General features: G+C 42.2%; 2 protein-coding genes across 6 annotated transcripts; one reads left to right on the forward strand and one right to left on the reverse strand.

The window, feature by feature from the left end:
• Positions 1-623: 623 nt before the first annotated feature.
• On the reverse strand, positions 624-13,129 carry cep152 (centrosomal protein 152). 5 transcript variants are annotated; one of them, XM_047595303.1, is made up of 27 exons: positions 12,574-13,128; positions 12,354-12,468; positions 10,551-10,660; positions 10,382-10,445; positions 10,000-10,296; positions 9,420-9,570; positions 8,878-9,018; positions 8,478-8,617; positions 8,139-8,339; positions 7,890-8,037; positions 7,678-7,769; positions 7,425-7,585; positions 7,108-7,309; positions 6,770-6,874; positions 6,557-6,687; positions 6,343-6,471; positions 5,958-6,258; positions 5,276-5,536; positions 5,020-5,151; positions 4,280-4,924; positions 4,015-4,090; positions 3,716-3,883; positions 3,542-3,626; positions 3,053-3,135; positions 2,723-2,879; positions 2,532-2,635; positions 624-2,445 (listed from the first exon to the last, which is right to left on the reverse strand). In XM_047595303.1, exons 2-27 carry the CDS (start codon positions 12,438-12,440, stop codon positions 1,655-1,657), a joined length of 4,962 nt encoding a protein of 1,653 aa, XP_047451259.1. In that variant the 5' UTR covers positions 12,441-12,468; positions 12,574-13,128; the 3' UTR covers positions 624-1,654. The 5 variants fall into 5 exon arrangements, with proteins under 5 accessions (XP_047451259.1, XP_047451258.1, XP_047451255.1 ...); XM_047595302.1 differs by having other exon boundaries at positions 624-2,448; XM_047595299.1 differs by having other exon boundaries at positions 624-2,448; positions 2,532-2,879; positions 12,574-13,129.
• A 1,081-nt stretch (positions 13,130-14,210) lies between these two features.
• On the forward strand, positions 14,211-18,151 carry galk2 (galactokinase 2). The gene is made up of 10 exons (XM_047595332.1): positions 14,211-14,479; positions 14,558-14,646; positions 14,869-14,992; positions 15,078-15,171; positions 15,304-15,450; positions 15,723-15,821; positions 16,016-16,168; positions 16,440-16,650; positions 17,182-17,383; positions 17,641-18,151. The coding sequence occupies exons 1-10, from the start codon at positions 14,430-14,432 to the stop codon at positions 17,846-17,848; spliced, it is 1,377 nt and encodes a 458-aa protein (XP_047451288.1). The 5' UTR covers positions 14,211-14,429; the 3' UTR covers positions 17,849-18,151.
• Positions 18,152-18,168: the final 17 nt, after the last annotated feature.

Consider the following 18,168-nt stretch of genomic DNA (forward strand, 5'->3'; position numbering starts at 1 on the left):
TTCAAATAGGTCCTTCACCACCACCTCATACACACGGATAGAACAGGAAAGTTCAACAGATGCGTGTGCACGTGTGTGTGTGAGAGAAAGATAACTTCCCACATGTTGAAAACCCTGAGTGACATCCTGGGGTGAAGTGGAATTAGTTTTTTTTTTTTTTTAATTTGTAACTAATACATGAATGTTTGTTGTCAACCATTCTTATCTTGTCATTGGATTTTTACTCATTCATCAGTGAGTGAATGAATGATTGAATAGACACATACTGCAGAATGAAGTGGGGGCTGGTTATTCTGACCTTGTGAAGCTTTACTTCAGTACAACAAGGGCTGTGAAATGTTAACTAAAGAAGCTCAACCAAAGGATGAACAATCATTGATTTAGTCTCAATAAAACTCAGTTTTCTCTCAGTGAGTTTACACAACTTCCAAAAAGTTGGGGCAACTTTAAAAAAAAAAAATACACGTAAATAACTAATGTTTATGCCCTGAGCCAAAAGGATACACGTTTTTATCTGATGTTACCACAAACAGACCCCAGACTATACTGTATTTTACAAGATTACAAGTTGTGTGTTTAGGACTGCAGGGCTTCCTGGTGCAGCTACAATCAATGATTCCTTCTCAATTTGCATTAAGATTTATTTCAAAACTTCAAACCACATATATACATATAAAAAAACAAACAATATATGGTATGCACAGCACACCACATAAATGTGATAAAACATTAAATACACAGACAAAAACAGACTGGAGTGTAAAAGTCTTCGGAGTCTGTCGAGAGCAAACAGGACAGAGGCTTTAAATGATCCTGCCATTGTCTGGTGTCAGTGCGGTTATGAGGCTGAGCTGCTACGACTCTGGACCTCAACAAATGTTCAACGGCCACTAATCTGTGATGTATGACTTCTGAATAAGTACACTGATGGACAACGAACATGTGAGGTCGTCTCTTTGGCTTCACATTGGGCTGTGAACAACAGCATTTTGATCAAAATAAAGACACTTGAGGCAGAAGCAGGTTTACTCAAAGGGCTCTGATAAATCAGGGAACCTTCATTTACTTTGTGAAGCGTCTCACTTCCATCTGATTACGATTGGTTGGAAATGTAAACGGCATCTTCTACAATGGACAAACTATGTGTTAAAGCAGTAGTTTATGTTTTTTTTTTAGGAAATATACTTAGTTGCTTCCATCTCCAGGATTAGTTGAGAAGATCATCTGTTCCCTCATATCTATGTAGTTAATATGAAGCTATAGTGAGCAACTGGTCAGTAATAAAGCTCAATAATGATCAAGTTCTGTCTGTTTTATTTCCTTTGGCTTCATGCCGATTAAACCTTTGGATATAACTATTAATAAGTGACTGTTAAGTGAACTGGAGGTGGATGTTGTAACAGAGTCAGACTAGCTGCTCTGCATAGTTCCAGCTAAATACATGAGAGTGGGAACGAGTTTCTGATTCATTTTAGTCACAGTAGGAAAGCAATTAAGTGCATTTCCAAAAACATACAACTATCCTTTTAACAATCACACAACAATACAAATGCACTGCAAGCAGCTATGAAGGTTTAACTTCATGTAAACGTTGTAAGGGTAATAAAGGCACTATTTGATCTCCCTCCTTCACCTCATACCTGTCCATCCTTTGTCATTTCTGTGGGAGGAAGGGACTGTCAAAGCCGCTGTCCTGCTGGCGCTGCCTCAGCTCAGAGAACAGAGGCCTGGAATAAACCCCCTGCCGAGTCTCACATTCAGACCCGGGAGTAGGTTCTCTGTGCATGCTCCTCTTCACGTGGTGAAAGGTCTCGGAGTGAGGCGTCTTCTTAGCGATCTCATTGTAAACTGTTAGGTCGGAAACGTCTGGGGTGAGGCTGCCTAACTCTCCCACGGCGCTGGCCGATGCGGCCGACACAGAAAAGGGCTTCACAGGTTCTACTTTCCTCTCTGAGTAGGGCGGCGGTGGGAACTGGAAGCCGGCGTCCGAGTCGCTGCTAGCCACGCTCCAGTCCGTGTGTTTCTCGTCCCTAACAGGAGCCTCCTGGACCAGGAACGGTTTGCTCTGCCGCCGTGACTCCAGGCGGATGTCCGATTTGCTGGATTCACCTCTCTGCAGGTGCAGCTCTCTGCTTTTACTCCTCGAAGGCACGTTGATCAGATCAACAGGAGGTGAAGAAGTCGTCTGATGAGAGGGTTTGGCGGACTGGGGCTTCATTCCTGCATCCGCTGAGGCTCCCTCTGTCCCAGATGCAGGAACATCTCGGAGGCTGAAGAGTTTGGACCTTACTGCAGTGGCTGGTCTTGAATCAGCGCCAGTTTTTTCCCTGCGGGATCTCTCCTCCGGCCTGATGTCAGGAAGCTCGGTTAGCGTCGACAGGTTCCTACTCAAACCCGCGTTTCCACCTGGAGGACAGCCAGTGGCGGATGCCGCCGTTGAACTGCCTGCTAGTACAAAACACAGTCACACACCACTTTATAATGTGAGGACAAACATCCACGGTTAAGCGGTTCTGTTCAATGGAACTCACTTGGTAAACTGCAGCTCTTTTCAGATTTACTTTTGAAAGGTGTCTCCAGCACTTTAGCCATGGCCGCCAACTTGCTTGCGGCATTAATTATTTTCTTTTCAGCACTGCAGAAGACAGGAAGATCAATACAATTAGCCCGAGGACCCATGATGAAGCAAGTAAACAAGTTTAGGATAATTATGGCTGCTTGCCCTGTAGTCTTCCCCCCGTCTTGCAGTAACTCCTGCAGACAGGTCAAGTAATAGCGCCGCATCTTTCTGGCAGTGTCCTGCCTCTCCCTCTGCACCTCCGTGCGGATCATCTCTGCTGCTCGCTCTCGACTTTCCTGGAGGTAACGTAACATGTCTCCTGACAAACACACCAAAAAAAAAAAGTCGACACAGGAGGAAGAAGACTGGACATGTGAATAAACCTGCGTTCAGTTCATAAATGAGGCCGAGCTGTGTGGCACAGGACGATGCACAGTCCAGATTTATATCCAGATATATTAACTCCTCGATGCCTCCAGCAACAACACCAACCTCTGATCTTCTCGACAGTCGTCAGGTACTGCTGCTTCATCTCCTCCAGGCCCTGCTGAAGAGTTTGTTGTTGATCAGAGCTTCTGTGAACAAAAACAATTTATTTGTTAAGGTTGAGATAAACTAACACACTAATGTGTCAGTGGGAATAAAACCATGAAAAATACACACAAGCAATAAAGTGTCTTGTCCACTAGTATTATTTACACTCCACTGAAGACACAGAAGATTTTTTTTATGAAAGTCTTATATTATTGGAAATAGCAAACGTCTATGAAACTATAATTGCCTAATATTTTCATTATACACATTCTCTTGTTTCAGCTTTGCTCCTTCACTTGTACTTCTTTACTTCTTTCTATGGCGTTTGGACATAAATACTCAGCTTTAAAAAAATGCAACCCATTTCCCGATCTTGATTTACTGAGAAAACACTAGAACATAATAATGACAGAATATATTTATACTGTTTATATATTTTACACAAACCTGGAGGACTCGCTGTCTCTTTTCACTTCCTCCAACTGCTGCAGATGTTCCTCCTTTGCCTTTTGTAAGCTGCTTTCATGTTCATCTAGAATAAACAGCAGCAACACCATCAACTGATTAAACCTACTCAGATGCACTATCAAGAAACATTTTAAATGCACTAAATAAATATACCTTTGAGATGCTGCACGGCAGCTTTGTGCTCTCGGATGCTGTGCTGCAGTTGACGGCAGGCTTTCTCCAAATGTCTCTGGAGCTCCTGGTTCTTCTTCTGCAGCTTACTCACAGTCTCAGAGCATTCCTTCCTGCAACGCGATAGCTCCCTCCTCTGGGACAACGAGCCTGGAGACAATGAGGGATCAGAGCATGTAAGCTAATGACGGTTTGTGAAAATGAGTGAAGTATACGAGTGACTTGCGTTGAACGTTTTCACGGTGCATTGGTTACTGAGAAGACAAGAGCACGTCACATACTTTGCATGTTGTTGATTTCTCTCTCATGTTGTTCTTGTGTTTCTTTCAACACGCGACTCAGCCTCTCCTCGCTTAACTGTTGGACCAGAAGTAAAACATTAAAATTAAAACTCAAGTGTTTCACATTACAGACAACTATAGAGAGGGGCATATTCAAATGAACGAACAACCTTTTCGTTTCATGAGACTTCTGTCTCTTGACAAATACATCACAGAACAGAGTCAGTCCTCCTAAAATCATCTTTAAATAGATAATCTCACTCACTTTCTTCCACTCCTTCTTAGCCTGGGATACTGCCATGTTGACCATATCTCGGCATGAATTCTGGATGATGTGTGTTACGGTCGTCTCCGTTGTTGCACCGCTGCTCCTTCTGCTATCTTGCTGATCTGTTATGGGATCCCTGAGAAGTTGCTCCTGGACCTCTGTCAGTCCGCTCCGAAGCTCCGCTAGCAATTCCTCTCCGATCTGCTGCCTCTGGTTCAGCTCCTTCTCCGCGTACAGACGTTTCCACTCCTCCTCCCGAGCCCTCACGGTCTGCTGCATCCTGGCCTCCATCTTCAGGAGCAGCTCCTTCTTCTGGAGCTCAGCGTCCTCTCTGGTTTGCTGCACGGCCTGCTGGAGGCTTCTGCACTGTTCTTGCAGCTTGGTCTGGTACATTTGCTCGCTACGGGCCTGAATGATGGAGATCTCCTGCTGCTTGTCTCTGTTCCAGGCCGCTCTAGCTCCGGCGAGCTCAGCTTTCAACAGGGCGGCTTGCTCCCTGTTCATTTGCTCCAGCTGACTCTGGAGAGCTTCCAGCTGCTCTTGAAGCTCCTCCACCCTCTGGTCTCCAGAGCTGCGCTCCTCCAGCTGGTTCTTGTACTTCTTGTGCCATTGCTCCTCTGCCTCCCTCAGCGCCCGAGACACCTGAAACATTTAAATTGAGAAGCAAAATCTAAAAAAACAACACATTTGACAACAGAGGCCCCTTTTAAAATCATGAACATAAAACCCTGTCGTACCTCTTGTTCTGTGTGTCTTTCATGTAGTTCTTCCCATGTCTCCCTCTCAGTTTGGAGAGAGGCTTGATATTCCGGTAATGAAGTCAGATCCTCAATCCAACGATTATAGGCTCTGGTTACTGCACCTTCAACCTGTATTAATGGGGAGAAAGTAGCTTTTACAGAGTCTAGTGTAATGGGTGTATAGTTTATTGCCAATTGGTGCACTCATAATAAATGTACTTACTATGTGGCATGTCTATAATAAAACACCGACCTGCTTGGCCATGTCCTCCAAGTGTTTCTCCTGTGACTCTCTCTGGGCTTGTTTCCTGGCGTCCTCCACCGCTTTGCGTCGGACTTTATCAGCTTCCAGCTGCAGCTGCTGCCTCTGGGCACTGAGCCTGGAGTCCAGCTCCTCGGCAGTAATTGTCAAACTGCTGGTCTCGGCCTCATCTGTCTGACAGGTCTGACAGGCAGTCTCTCTGCGTTTCTCTCTCTTGGCTTCCTCCAGCCTCTGGGCCCAGGTAGCCTCCATCTGCAAAGAGGCAGGAAACTAGAATGAAATGTCTTGTGACTGAATGTGTAGTGAACTCCAGAGGGATCAGATTTATTTTTTGGACAAAGTTGAGGTTAACGTGATATCAAATGTATGACATCAGTGAGACACGTGCCATCTTCACTTAGAGACTTTTTTTTTTACAGATTGATGGAGGAATTTTGTCTTAACCAGATGAATTCTTGGCAGAAATATGGTGTGTGAAGTAAAAGTGACTTTGTTGAGTCAAAGTAAACACTTGTGCCAAATACAAAGACAGAACCTCCCACAATACAGTGATATAATATAATATAATATGGTACAAGCAAGTGGAAGGACATCCAAAATGTTTAGTATGCTCCCCTCTATTATCGCTATTGTTGAGAGGAGGGAGCCGTACAGTCATTTTGAGCGGTCGTACCTTCTGCAGTTCCTCCTTCCATGCAGCCTTGGCTGAGGCCACTTGAAATTCCACTTGCTGCTGAATCTCAGTCTCCTTTTCTTTGAACCAAACAGCTTTGAGCTGTGCGACTGAGGCCTGATGCTGAGCTTCGAGTTCTGTCCTCAGCTTCTCCGCGGCGGCGCCGCTCTCCTCTCTGACCGAGGCCTCCTCCTTCTCCCTGTTACGTATGCTTTCCTCAAGCAAGTCTTTCTCCTTGCACACAGATATGTAACACTCCTGCACGGCCAACATCTTATCGTTGGCTTCAGACAGCTGGGTCCTGTGAAGGACGTAAAGAGTAGTGAAAACGAGCTGAAAAGGTTTTCAGATGACTAAACCTTTCTTTCGGTGGCAGAAGACTCACTGTAAGTGCTGAAGCTGCTGCTGGTGCTGTGCAGTCAGCGCTTCAACCTGAGCATCGTGTTCCAGCATGAGCTCCGTTCTGACCCGGTTGACCACGTCGTTCCTGTACTGCTGATGAATCCGCTCAGATCTTAAAATAACAACAGTACAATATTATAAAAGTACACACACACAACTCTGTTAATGCAGTATTATACTCCTTTGATGAGTCTTACCTCTCTGCAGCTTCCTGCTTTTCTTGGTCCAGCTCCTGGATCATCTCCCTCATCTTGGTGCACAGCTCAGAATTGGCAGCCTTCAACTTCTCCTCACACTGTTTCAGCTCATTAATCTTCTTCTCTAACAACTACAGTTTTGAGAGAACGACAGTTTTTTATCGTTTTGACAAGAAATTGAAGAACATTACTTGACCATGCACTGTAACAAACCTCCACTTGTTCCTGCAAGTGTTGCTTGTCTTCCTGTAGTCTGAGCAATTCTTTCTGAGAGTCTCCAGTCATGTCTGGGTGTTTCATCTGGCTGGTCTCTTTGACCTGTGGACATAAACATTATCTGCGTCAAAAAGCCATTTCATATCTTCCTTTTTATGCTCATGGAAGAATATGCCTTATTATTTCAAAAAAAATCTGTGTTTTAGGGTTGAATAATGTCATATACAAAGGGAAGTACTTAAAGGGTGAATACAATTAACCCTTTTTTTTTAATTTTTAATCAGCAAAAATCCAAATTTATAAACTTCAGAATTATGAATGTCAGAAGTCCTCACCGAAGCGTTGAGATTGGCTTCGTCCAGTTCCGCCTGGAGCTCGTTCACTTGACCCTGACAGCGCTGGAGCTCCTCCTGCAGCTGACTGATCTTTTGTCTCTTGCCCTTCAAACTGGCCAAGCAGCGCTGCATCTCCACTCGCAGCAGCTTTAAAGCCTCGTCCTTCGGGAGCTTAGAGTCGGACAGGTGAGCCAGAGCAGTGCTGAGGAAAAATTAGCACAAATATATCTTATTTCATTGTATATACGAGCACACAAAAGGTGAAAGACACAGATTCCCATTCAGAGACACAGAAGCAGCTCTATAATCATCTTCACCTGTGCAGGGTGCCGTTCTTCCTGTTGTTCTTTAATCCTAGATCCAAACAGGATTCAGACAGCTGGTTCTGCCAGTCACTGCTTAGGTCTAATGAAATAACTCCATGTTTCACAGCAGATTCATAGAGAGTGATCTGCTCCTTCAGATCAGCCATGTCCTCCTTTAGGATAAAAGTAAAAAAAAAAAAAATACGTGTAAACACAGTCATTTGTAAAAGTGTAGACTGTTCTAAGGTAAGAAAAATAATCGAACCTGCAAAACTTTGTTCATGTTTTCACTCAGCGCCTTGGCAGACTGAGCCTGTTGCAGCTTGATTTGCATTTGACTCATCTCTTGCACTGAATCTGAGGAAAATAACCACAACAGATGAAAATCATTTGAGTGTAAGTAACGTAAGAATACGCAGCTCAGTGATGGTCTACGATTTCCAAATAAAAGACAAAAAAGTGGATGACTTCACGTACTTGTCTGCAGCAGCTTGGCGCACTGCTGCTGACTCTCCTCCAGACGCTGAGTGAGGGCATTGACGACTCTGGCTCTCTCCAGTTGCTCCTCTTCTCTCTGACGCTCCAACAGCTTCACATGCTCTCGTAACCTCTGGCCAACCTCAATCTGAAAGCAGCAACACAGTGGGCACGGGAGCTGAGCACGTCTGCAGTGATTTAGATTTTATTCATCTCAATTCGTGCAGCGTGTGATAATAAAGCGCATACCTGTTCATCCAAAGCCTGAGAGGTAGAGTCTAGCTTCTGCTCCAGGGCCAACAGTGCGGCCTCGTGCTGCTCTTTTATGATGGCGAGGTCCCGGTCATGCTGCTCCCGCGCTCTGGACAGAGTGTCAGAGCGACACAGCTCTAACATCTGTTGCTTCATGCTGTCCACTGCAGCGTCTGCCACCATCTGCTTCTTCTTGTTCTACAAACAAAATGAAATCATTGTAAACACTTGTGTCAAATGTTTAGACAGACAGATGGACAGACAGAACCCGTGGGAAATTACACCATATTTTAATAATGAAGAAGTTACAAGGGAAAGACCGTTATGTGGATTTACCTCTTGGTCTCTCTCACTGAGGATGTGGACTTGTTGCTCCATGCCCTTCAGCTTCTTTTGCATTTGAACTTCTCTGTCTTTGGCCTCTTCAATCAGTCGACTTGATTCCTTTAGACTCACTGCTAGGCCGTCCTTTTCATCTGTTGATCATTGTTGAAAAATTGAATTATTTTCCACGTCGAAGAAAAATGGTAGATGGTGTAAGTCATGTTGAAAGCCACAAGGGGGCAGATGTTGTTTAATAGGTAACTAACTATAAACAGATTGGTTTGGTTTGGATTAATTCAGTTTAACTGCTTAAAGTATTAAAGACAATATAAACATATGACTTCACTTGGGCTTATTTATTGCATTTATTGAAACTCCCTGATTTTGCAGGTAAAAACTGTGTGAAGTTCACCTTTGACGATAGCAAACTGATGCTCCAGGTATCTCATATTTCGGCGCGAGTCCTCGAGTTTTCGCTCCAAGTCTTCAATTTGTCTCTGTTTAGCTTTGTTCAAAATCTGAAGCTGGGCAAGCTGCTCCTTGTCAGCATTTTCTGAAACCAAGCAAAAATAACACCCATCTTCAGGCTTCATGTGAACAGTCATGAAAGATATTTTCACTTTCAAAAATGTAATTGTATATGCAAGTCCTGTTGAAAGCCGGGTGGGAGTCATGGAAGGTCAGCTAGTGACTAATTTGAGATTATTTTTATTTTTTTTAACAATATACACTTTAGGACAAAAAACAAATGCGCCCAGTATTCCCATCAGATTGCAGCTGAGCTTTAGTCATCTCTTCTCAAAACTTTATTCATGTGAAAAACAAATCTGTGAAAAGGTTAATAATATCAGAGAGAATTCAGAAATTAGTTATCCTAGTATTGTGATTTATATGTCACGGTAGTTCACTCCTCTGTTGTAAATCTGTCAACTAAATAGCGACTGTGAGACTCACGTTGTGCCGAGTCGAGGAATTCTCTTTGCAGATGGTCGAATTGACTTTCTTGTTGAGGAGCCTGTGAGTTAAACATCTTTGGTGGATGGGTGGGATGGTGAGGATTGTAGTTGGCCTTATACTGATTTATTCCTCCGTCGCCTGCTTCAGACTTCACAAACACAAAAACACAGTATGTTTGAAATGAACACATTACAAATAAAACAACTTAAAACTAAACGATTTTCATATGTCTATACAGACCACCTCACTAGGGGAAGGAGAACTGAACATCACATATATAAAAGGACTATGCTGTGATGCTCTGATGTTTTGATGTTATGATAAAATGTTGTGTTGTATTTTGATTGTTTTTTTTTTTTTTTTTTAATTATACAGTAAGTGTTGTTTATGTATCTGTATTATATTGTACATGTATTGTATGCTTATTGCCTTTTTTACATCAAGGCCAGGGGACTACAGATGAAAACTAGCCTTCTGGCTAATTCTGGCTTTTTTAACCATGGGTAATCATGTGTTCTATGAAATTGCACTGTCCCTTTCTTAAATAAACAGTAAACAAACAAACTAGTCCACTCACCTGAAAGTGGTTCCTGGGGCCCCCATGTGTTTGCTTGTATCCTCCCACTCCATTATATTCCACATGGGTATTGGCACTTTGAGGGTACGTTTTAGACTCAAACTCAGTGGAAAAATCACTGGTTTCTGTAGATTTCTCTGTGCCCATGCTTGTGCATGTGTAATCTCCTTGTGTAAAGTGATGATCCTGGTTCCAGGTGTGAGGCAGTGGTTGACTTTGAGGGTGACTCTGATGTCCATTTACATGGACTGCTCCATAGTCATCGTGGTAGTCTTGATCACAGTCGGCTTCATAGTTCTTCAAAGAGACATTAACAGAGTAGGTTTTTTTTTTCCTTTTTTTTCCTAAAAAGCAAAAGTGTGAACACAAACTAAATCTCTACCTGTGCATCAGAGGCCGGTCTGGGACGATCAGACCATTGCTGAGTCCACTTGGACTGCTGTGGACTGAGCAGAGAAAGCAAAAACACACAATGGTATCACAATGCAATAATAGTTTGTCTCAGACCAGAGGTCTGGGATTACTAATGTATCAACAGCAAAGTGCGCTACCTGTTGCCAGTGTTTTTATTGCTACAGGTAGAGCACTCCAGCTCTGGGGAGGAGGCGTCTCTGCTGTCCTCCAGCATGTCATCGGGCAGGTCTGTGAGCAGTTTGTGCAGCTGCAGAAAAAAAGCACATGGAAATGAGTCACCGAGGTTGCTTCGCAACCGAGTTATAAAGTAACGCATATAGAAGAAAAATCAACATAGAAAAGAAGCCTGAGAATCAGCAGAAGTAATTTTGATTGTGTTGATCTGAAACATACATTTTGAGAAACAGTTGATACATTATAATTATGTGCAGTGATTAGAAGGTAAGTTAAACCAAACATCTATTGACTCCAAACAGGATTATTGTTGCAGCTAATATAGATATTTTCACCATCATTCTGTCTTTGCATAATTTTAAGCATAAATGTAATGTTATCAAGTAACAATTTGAAATAACTGCCAGTTAAGACTTTTCAAATACCAACTTAATTTAACATTTACCATTAATGAATGCAACTGCCCCAGTTGAAATAAAGACATTTGAATTTTCGACATACAACAAAGTCCCTTTACAGCATGTTAGCTCTTAAGGACACAAAAACAACAAAGCAAATTCCCCCGTGCGTCAGTAACACACTGACCAGGCTTGCTTTACAAGCAGCCATGTGTGATGAACAAGCAGAGCCAGCTGGACTTACTTCCCACAAGGACCGTTGAATGTTCCTTAAATCCTCCACTGTGTCCACAACCAAAGGACCCATATTATCCCGCTTACACATTTAACAAAGACTTAAGAGGCACTTCTGCTTCAGCCACGAAGCCACAAGGCAACATCCTCGCCTATTCTGTCTGCAGAGAAGACCTTCTGCGCGAAACATCCAAAACGTGCCTGGCATGTTGTCGGCTCCCTGTGGTACTGCTGTGTTTTGCTCCCAAAGAACTCCATTGTTTAGACAAAACATATAGCAAGGCTAACTGGAGCAGAAACATTCCAATTACTGACGGTGAATCTTTTCCACTTGACCAGCTTGCGCGTAATAATTAGACTACACCAGTAACAAATAAACAGCATTTCAGGATGAAAATTCAAAATGCCTCTCTGCTCTTACTGTGCTCAAAGAGGGGTCGAGCACAGAGGCAAAGTGGAAAAGTGACTAGAGAGAAAGTAGGGGAGTCACAGGGCAGAGCTGGTTTCAGTGTGACACACCTGGAAGGAGGCATTTTCCCTGAGCCAATAATAGCTCAGGTTCAGGACACAACAGGCCGGAGGCGTGACTAATAACACAACATAGTGAGTAGCTGTGAAGCTGTCGGTGCTTGTGAAATGCAAATAATTCACACCTTACCGCTTCCCTAAACAAAACTACAAATGCAGGACAACAGAGAATCTGATGAATTTAGAGTCATTAAAAAGAGTAATACAATTTGAGACATATACACTCACTTGGCAGCCTGTATACTAGTATACTAGTAAAAATGAATAGATTATAACAGATCTAACCTACAGTGATTTTTATCTCCATGAAGTTTTATTTAACATTTGCTTAACATAAATATGTTGATTCAATTGTGTTTTCATTTTATGAATGGTATTGTGCATTGTTTCAATTATTGTGACTGCTCAGCTGTAGTCAGTGGGCTAGGAAAAACAACTGAAACACTTCAGTGTTTAATTCAATCCATTTTAAGAGCATCATCATAGCACTCATGAAAGGGCACTTTCACTACTTTTGAAAAGTGAGTGTACAAACACATCATAAGCCTCTGTGGATCATCCAGCAGATACATGATCAGTTTGGTATCTAGTGAATGTGTGCTGCACCTCTTGCTCTCTCGCGTAGTCTTCCTGGTCGTATTCTTCTTCATCATGCTGAGTTTGAAGAGCAGCACTGTCAAAATCAATAGACATGATGTCCTGCCGGCTCGGGTAGAGGATGCTGGGAAAAGAGGTACAATAAACCTCAGCATTTCTCACAGTAACTAACAACGCAAGTTAACCTTTCGCTAACGACAGCGGTATCAATTATGTAGTTGCAACTTACCCGTGGCCAGAAACACTGCAGACGTTTCCTTTGGCGAGCTGCTTATTTATTTATTTGAGTAACTCGGACGCGTGTTAGCTTCAGCTGCTAGCCACTTTGGTGTTGACATTAAAAAAACTAGCTAGCTGATGTCAACCCCGGCCATGTTAAAAGTGTCTAACAACACTTTAAAAATCTATGTCAAATACATTTCGTCAGAAAGGCAGATTCGTCGGTCATTAGAAAGCTTACCGCCGCTGTACGTGCGTTTAATCTATTAGTTAGCAGTGAATACAGAGCTAGCTCCGGTGGCTAATAGCCTCCTCTCTTTACCAGACTCGCCCACTTTGAAAACTCGCGCGCATTAGCAGCGCCAAACTGCTGCGTATCTATGCGACCGAACTCCTCCATACACCGGCTGTAGCCAGGGTTTTATACCATCATTATTTCACCAATATGTAGGTATCAGCTCAAACCAGATTCTCTGTAACAAAACACAAAAAACAGAGAATATTGTATAAACATTTTCTTGCTAAGGAACTCTTTAAGACGCCAGCTGACCGCGTCTCCATAGTGACCGCCTGCTTAGCATTTTGGGTAGTGTAGTTGTTGTGAGGTTAAATAGGAAACGGCTACGGTCAAGGCTCGGATAGATTTCACTGGTTTAAATCACATCTTGATAAATCTGACACACAAAAAACTAATCCTTTAACACTGGCATAACATTTGCTTCGCTGTACCACTTTTTTTTACTGGCAATATTAAAGGTACAAACCCTATTAACGCTGAGTATACTATTTGCAAGCCAAATTAAACAGCTAATACCCAAAGTTTTATTATAAAATTATAAGATATAATGTCTTTTCAGTGTTTGCAGTACTAAACACTGAAAATATGCCAGACATGATAACAAATATTACTTATTTGGGAAAAGCACTAGTATGTCCGCCAGTTAAGAGGGTTGTTACCGTCTGGTTTACCTTATCTATCTTAGAAAAACACATAGGACGCTTATAAACCATAGAAAATACTGAGGTTTCTGGGGAGCAAAAGGAAAAGGAGAATAAAAAGGGGAATATGTCCCCATCTTGTGGTGGCAATATTCTGCAGTGAAGTGCAATTATTACCTTGCTGTATTTATTTCATGACGAGGAAAAGAATACACAAGTAGACATTTAAATTATGCATTTAAATTCAAATACGATAACAACACTTCAAACACACAACAAAAAATGCGACAACATTGGTGTATTTTTTATCTAGTTTATTTAGTTTACAGAAACATTTCTGTCACTGTTAAACGTGCATGGCCATGTATTTGTACTTGAGTGACGTCTCCTTTGTTTTTTAGTCAGGTTATTATATTATATTATATTATATTATATTATATTATATTATATTATATTATATTATATTATATTATATTATATATTTATTCTGCCTATTGATGCTCAGATAAAACCAAAAGCAACCTAATTTCGAGAAAATTCTTAATCCCTTTTCTTTTCTGATATTCGTTATTAAAAGATTAAAGAGAATAAAATGAAACAAGTCAGCAGGTCCATTCAGTTTCTTATTCGCCCGCAGCTTCTCTAAATACGGTGGCCCGTGGTGGACAGATATTGACCACGCCCCTTCTCCCAGTTACTTCCGTGTTTTTCTGCTGAAGCCTGAGTTGATTCAGAGTCAGCTCTTTCATTACTGACGGACACAAAAACCACTGAGCTCCCATTTAAGGACTGGCCGGAATTCAGCGGCTTGGTATCCGGGATCCTCTTGTGACAGTCAGCTGATCGCAGACAGGATTTGTAAAAACTTTGATCTCTCCTCGCTGATAACGACAACTCCATTCATTCATAAATATATTTTTTGCAAAAATGGCCACAAACCCACCCAAGTTAAAGACTGCGATATCTGCTGATGAAAGGTAAGAAGGGACTACACTGCGTGTCGTGGACACAGATAACCTGTCTGAGTCTTCATTTGTATATTGTGTCGTTTACAGGTTGAAAAACTTGAAAAATATCTTTGAATCCAAGTATGGAGAATCCCCTCTCTTCTATGCATGTGCACCTGGGAGGGTGAATCTAATAGGTAATTCCTTTCAGATGTTATGTGTGTTTTAGTAGCCATTTGTAACCTGGCTGCATAAATCAATATTATTACTTTACCTCTCACATTTTAATATGTGTGTGTATATGTGTCTTTTATGCTGTGATAATGACACTGATGCTGAATTTAATTTAAATGCAGTATCTGTTGGATTACTTCAGTCTACTTATAAACTCTTGTTTTCACATTTGTCCCGTTTAACAGGAGAGCACATTGATTACTGTGGATACTCTGTGCTACCAATGGCCATTGAACAGAGCATCCTCGCCGCTGTGTCAGTGAATACTTCAGAGACAATCCGGCTGGCCAACACAAACCCTGACTACACGTAGGACGCGAACCATCATGATCATGTCTGCCCCTTATAGTGTCATTACATGCTTTCACAAAGCTTGATGTTTGCTATTTTGCAGTGATTTCACAGTGTCGTGTTCAGAGGACATCACCATAGACAGAGACAATCCAAAGTGGTATTATTATTTTCTCTGTGGAGTTAAAGGTATTCAGGTAAGACTCGTATTAAGTTCGATATCCTTAAATAAATAATCTATCTAGATGTAAAACTACGTATACAGTGGTAAAACTGCTTATATGCAAACATTGTACCAGCCTTATAAAATACTGTGTTTGTGTTTTCAGGAGACGCTCGGAAATGCTCGTCTGTCAGGGATGTCGTGCGTTGTAGATGGAACCATTCCTCCGAGCTCCGGTCTGTCCAGTTCCAGTGCTTTGGTTTGCTGTTCTGGCCTCGTAACAATGGAGGCAAACCAAAAGTCCCTCTCCAAGGTAAAAAATTATTCATAACTTCAATCTTGTGTGTTCATTTTGGCGGAAGAAGATCAGATAATTATCTTTAGGCAGCATTTGAAAACTATACAAACCGTTCATTCAGTACAATAGGGAACAGATGGATCCTAATGTCAAAACCAACCCATAATGCATTTCACCTTAATGCAAACGGCCAATATTGAAGAGTATTAGATAATATGTGAAATTCGTCATTGTTTGATGTGTAAATCCCTTTAATCCTCTTCTAAGAATACTTTATTCTCTTCCAGGTGGCTCTTGCGGAGATATGTGCCAAATGTGAGCGCTACATTGGCACAGAAGGAGGAGGCATGGACCAGTCCATATCCTTCCTGGCGGAGAGAGGAACAGTGTGTAGCTTTCTGTTCACTAAACCAGTGTTGATCGTTGTCAACCTATGTGGATCACCTGTCTGACAAAACTGATAACATGCAAAGCTTTAATATTAAGTAAATGTCCAGAGGCGTGGGGGAATAATACCTGTTAGATTGTTGCAACGCCACCGACAGGCTGTTGTTTGAGGACGGATTAATTTGTCTTCCAGGCCAAGCTGATAGAGTTCCAGCCTCTGAGGGCCACGGATGTCAAGCTCCCAGACGGGGCCGTGTTTGTGATTTCCAACTGCTGCGTGGAGATGAACAAAGCTGCATCTTCTCACTTCAACATCCGTGTGGTGGAGTGTCGAATCGCCACGAAGGTGTGTTGATCCCAACCAGTGGTGCTCAAACAGTTTTTTTTTGGAGACACTGTCTCAAAACACCATTACACTCATGGAGGTATTATATTTAGTAAAACGATGGTGGGACAGTGTGATCCCTTTTGTGGACATAAAATTTAACAAACGCTATTTAGTTCAAGTGTAAAGTGCATGTTTCATCGGAAATGTGAACATCAAACAACTTGTGAACAACAGGTGAGTGACGTTCCGTCGAAATTAATCCCAAATATCTCGTTGGTTGTGAACTCAGATGCTGGCCCACGCGCGGCGCCTCGACCCAAGCAGGCTGTTGAAGCTGGCTCAGGTTCAGACGGAGCTGAAGGCCTCCCTGGAGGACATGCTGGCTCTGGTGAACGAAGTGCTGCACCCCGAGCCGTACAGCCGAGAGGAGATATGCAAGGCGCTGGGCATCAGCTCGGAGCAGTTCTCCACAGACCTGCTGAGCGCTAACACTCAGCATGGTAAGCGACAGCACACGGTGACATCTGTGCGTGTTCACACTTCAGAGCTGAATTAGGTCAAATTCTATTAGAAGATTGTGAATATGGATAATCAGTAGATTGTGAATATGGATAATCAGTGACAACGCATCAGATTATGGTCAGATTATTTGTCTTTTTGGCTCTAAAGTCTCATAGGTATTTGTAATGTATTTATAACATCCAGACATATAAATAGTTTATTAACCAACCAAAGTGATCAAAAAAACAACAGATAACTGCAGTACAAATTGTTATATGTAAACACTGATATAGGTCATATACTCTGTATCTTTATGTGTATATATGTTTTAACATTTACCATCATGGATCATTTTATTTTATTTGTCATCATATTGTGAGTTTTTCTGGATTTAAGTGTCATGAAATTAATTTTCATCACTCAAAATTCGATGTTTATATGTCTAAAAAAAGGTACCAAGTAACCAGATATTGCAACTTTTTTATGTTAAATATGTATCTGGCACTTCTGCTTTTTCTCCTCTTTCCCAGTGACTCACTTCAGGCTCCACCAGCGAGCCAAGCATGTTTACGGTGAAGCTGCGCGGGTGCTGCGGTTTAAGAGTGTGTGTGACTCTGAACCAGCTGACTCCATACAGCTACTCGGGGAGCTGATGAACCAGAGCCACGCGAGCTGCAGAGACCTCTACGAGTGCAGCTGCCCCGAACTGGACCAACTGGTGGACATCTGTCTGTGAGTAGAGCTAAGTTTGGTTTACATGGCTGGAACTGACATAGGCGCACACTCGTCCATCTAATCTAGAGTAGCGCAAGCAGCTGTATCTGCAGTCAACTTATTCCTTCCCTTATATTTAGTACTGATCAGTCTGTATAACACACAGTATGTCCCTATTGACTGTATACAACCAGTTCAGTAGTATCTTCCTCGTTCAGACTGGTTTTGTGTCATTGTACTGAATGATTAAGTTATTTTGTTTCTCCCGGTGGCAGGAAGTCAGGGGCTGTGGGTTCCCGGCTGACAGGAGCAGGGTGGGGAGGCTGTGCTGTCTCCATGGTTCCCAGTGAGAAGGTGGAGTCGTTCTTACGAGCCGTCAGAGACGCCTACTACCTCCCCGACCCGCGCAGAGCAGCGATGGAAAAGCAGAGCTTGTTCGTGACGAAGCCGGGTGGTGGAGCTGCAATTTTCCTCGAAGGCTAAAATGTGTCTTCCATAAACCGATGCAGGGAAATTCTTTAACTTTTCTTATTTTTTTCTTACTCTTACTGCAGAAAGCACTTTCAAATTACTTGCTTAACTTTTATGTTTACTATTACAGATTATGGATTATGAGGGCCAAAGATTTCATTCAGTGGGGCACTGAAGGGTGTTATTTTTCTATAAATCATGAAGGTTTTTATAATGAACAGATTTTTGTTACTAACTCAATGTCTTTCTGTTCAAATCACACTATTTTCTTGAAAACATAAATGGTGACACATAAAATAAATGATCTGTACTGTATAAAATGTCTCCATCTG

Source organism: Mugil cephalus, chromosome 10, assembly GCF_022458985.1.
Source record: "Mugil cephalus isolate CIBA_MC_2020 chromosome 10, CIBA_Mcephalus_1.1, whole genome shotgun sequence".
Classification (NCBI taxonomy): domain Eukaryota; kingdom Metazoa; phylum Chordata; class Actinopteri; order Mugiliformes; family Mugilidae; genus Mugil; species Mugil cephalus.

Bases quoted from the DNA above. Each gene is read 5' to 3' on its own strand.
- galk2 (XM_047595332.1), top strand. From the start codon at position 14,430: ATGGCCACAAACCCACCCAAGTTAAAGACTGCGATATCTGCTGATGAA. The intron at 14,993-15,077 runs GTAGGACGCGAA...GCTATTTTGCAG, and splicing joins AACACAAACCCTGACTACAC to TGATTTCACAGTGTCGTGTT. The intron at 15,451-15,722 runs GTAAAAAATTAT...ATTCTCTTCCAG, and splicing joins ACCAAAAGTCCCTCTCCAAG to GTGGCTCTTGCGGAGATATG.
- cep152 (XM_047595299.1), bottom strand. From the start codon at position 12,440: ATGTCTATTGATTTTGACAGTGCTGCTCTTCAAACTCAGCATGATGAA. The intron at 10,446-10,550 runs GTAGCGCACTTT...TTCTCTGCTCAG, and splicing joins AATAAAAACACTGGCAACAG to TCCACAGCAGTCCAAGTGGA. The intron at 4,091-4,279 runs GTGAGTGAGATT...CTGGTCCAACAG, and splicing joins CTAAGAAGGAGTGGAAGAAA to TTAAGCGAGGAGAGGCTGAG.